Source organism: Psammomys obesus, unplaced genomic scaffold (genome assembly GCF_907164565.1).
Source record: "Psammomys obesus unplaced genomic scaffold, mPsaObe1.curated_primary_1811, whole genome shotgun sequence".
NCBI classification, from domain to species: domain Eukaryota; kingdom Metazoa; phylum Chordata; class Mammalia; order Rodentia; family Muridae; genus Psammomys; species Psammomys obesus.
The window spans coordinates 121271-123915 of record NW_026596356.1 but is presented as its reverse complement, the minus strand read 5'-3'; the positions used below and the strand labels follow the sequence as shown (position 1 = coordinate 123915).

The window sequence follows — 2645 nt, the reverse complement described above, 5'->3', positions numbered from 1 at the left end:
GAAAGGTGCTGGCCAGAGTGGACATAAACAAAGCAGAGTTAGTTCTAAGCTCTAGACAGTTTCCACCATTCAGATCTGACTATTAAAATGCTGTACTCTGTTCACAAACTCATTGCACAATTGCATTAGTTTTAACTACGGGATGAGCTTCAGGTGAGGCTACTAATGTCTACAGTAACAATAAGAATAAATGTGCAGATTATCACTGTAGAAGCAGCTTGAGATTAGCAATGCATTCATCCATTTGGATTTTCCTATTTTTGATAAATTAGAACGATAAATATTGGAAACAATTAAAAAGTCGCAGGGACATGGATGTTTGTTTGATTTTTGTTCTTTCAAGACAATGATTCACTGTGTAGATCTGACTGTCCTAGAAATTACTCTGTAGACCGGGCTGACCTCAAACGCAGACATCCACCTGCCTCTCCTTTCCCAGTGCTGGGATTAATGTCAGGTAGAGGGGTATTAAGTATTTTGGAGGAAATGTAGAGTCAGAAACTTTTTTTTTTTTTTTTTTTAGAGTTAGTACTTACTCTCCTCATTGGAATTTTCCAGGTTAGTGTTTCAGCCAATTTTCTAACAACAACATAACCCATCATGCATTAGGGATGCAGAGATGTTTACCACCCCTTCTTCAGCAATCTCTTGATTCCTTGCTTGATCTCCTGGGTTCTCACTCCATAAACAATGGGGTTAAGGGCTGCAGGGATGACATGGTGCAGGACATTGAGCAAGACTGGCACATCTGAAGAGACCTTCCTCTTAGCTACGTGTGTGAGAATAAAGACTAAAAGAATGGTGCTAAAGAACAGGATCAGAATGAAGTGAGAGCCACATGTGCTCAGGGCTTTGGCTACAGCACCCTCTGCCTTGAGTCTCAGCACAGCTCTTAGTATGAGCGTGTAGGAGAGGAAGATGAGGATGAGGTCTGATCCCAGCAGAGTCCAGCCTCCTGCAAACTGATAAAGCCGATTGACAGTGACATCGTCACAAGACAGTCTAGAGACAGACATGTTGGCACAGATGCAGTTCTCAATGACATTTCTCCTACAGTAATGGAGTCGTGCTGAGAGAATGGGGATAGGCAAAGGAATAAAAGTATTCCTGACCAAAATGAATGTGGCAGCCTTGACTACAAATTGGTCAGTGATGATGGATGGATATCTCAATGGGTGACAAATGGCTATATAACGGTCAAAGGCCATGATCATAAATGTGCAAGATTCCATAGCAAGAAAGCTGTTCATGATATACATCTGGAGGAAACAGGCAGAAAAGCTAATGGGCCTGAGATCAAACCAGAAGATGGCTAGTACCTTGGGGATGACACTGAGGCAGAGTACGATGTCCAGCATGGAAAGGAGGCTGAGCAGGTAGTACATGGGCTCATGTAGAGAGGCCTCCATCCGTATGGTGATCAGAAGGATAGCATTAGCCCCCATGGCTAGGAGGAAAAGAAGGCTGAGTGGCAGGGAGAGCCAGAGCTGCCAGCTGGGAGAACTGACAAAACAATTCAGGAGGAAGTCTGAAACTCCAGGAGAGATGCTATCATTCTTGAATGATGCCATATTTATTTTCATATAGTCCTATAAGTTTCTTTTAGCGAGCTGTAAAATTAGGATTTAGATAATTAGGTTTTGACTTTGGATATAAGAGGGTAGAGCAAGCTACTTTATTTAGACATATGTAGCCAGTTATCTAGGTCATCTGAATGTATCTGTTTATCTCTGGTCCCTTCTTACTAGGTATTACTACCACCTTAACCAGTGTGGTGGGCTGAGGTAGTAGGATTTATCTATACATTTGATTCTACCTTCAAAGGAGCTGGTTCATCTTTACAGAAAGTAAAACTGAGAAAAACAATTCAGAAATTGTTATCACATGCAGGTGAAATTACATTTCTTACATATATGTTCCCCCATTTTCTTTTAAATGCTCACATAAACTGCCATCCAGTTTAACTGCTATAGTGTAACACAATAATGTACAGAGCTTGGCACAAAATGGACTCAGATAAATGTCTTTAATTTTCACAGCATTCTAGACTTAACTGTATTTGTTTTACTTTAATTACATTTTTTTTATCTACTCTACAATGAAAAGAGTTAATTCTTTTGTCTCAAAAATCCATTTTTATTTGGTGAGAATGTACCTTATAAAATAGTTTGCTTTTAGGAGTCCTAACTTCTGGACCAAAGGAGAATAAGTAACTGCAATGCTACAGGGGAGCAGTGGGTGTCCTTAAACCCGATGAAAGATTGCAGGGGTGCAAGAGCGACTGAGTTCACCTGTGAAAGCCTTCCATCCCTGCTCATGTTCATCTTCACCTTGAATGACCCAGATACATAGCTCCACGCTCCTTTCTGCTGTGAGACTCTTCTCATGTAGGATTTGCCCTTAGCATTCTTTAGGCTCTAATGTCTCATAATTGAAGACTAAACTGTCTTTACTTGTAACATGGTAAAACTCTGTTTCCCCAGTGGGATTATGGTGATGACAAATGAGTGACCCATGATAAGAATTGGCACATAGAGAGAGTAAGGTTTTGGTAAAGTAGTCAGTATATATAGCTGCCTTCCAAGAGTGAGCACTGATTTTTTTTTTTTTTTTGAGATGGCTAAATCCCACACTGGGAAGAAATA

General features: G+C 40.5%; 1 protein-coding gene across 1 annotated transcript; it reads right to left on the bottom strand.

The window, feature by feature from the left end:
* Positions 1-623: 623 nt before the first annotated feature.
* LOC129669286 (olfactory receptor 56A3) lies at positions 624-1571 on the bottom strand. Its single transcript, XM_055597448.1, has one exon. It carries the CDS (start codon positions 1569-1571, stop codon positions 624-626), a length of 948 nt encoding a protein of 315 aa, XP_055453423.1.
* Positions 1572-2645: the final 1074 nt, after the last annotated feature.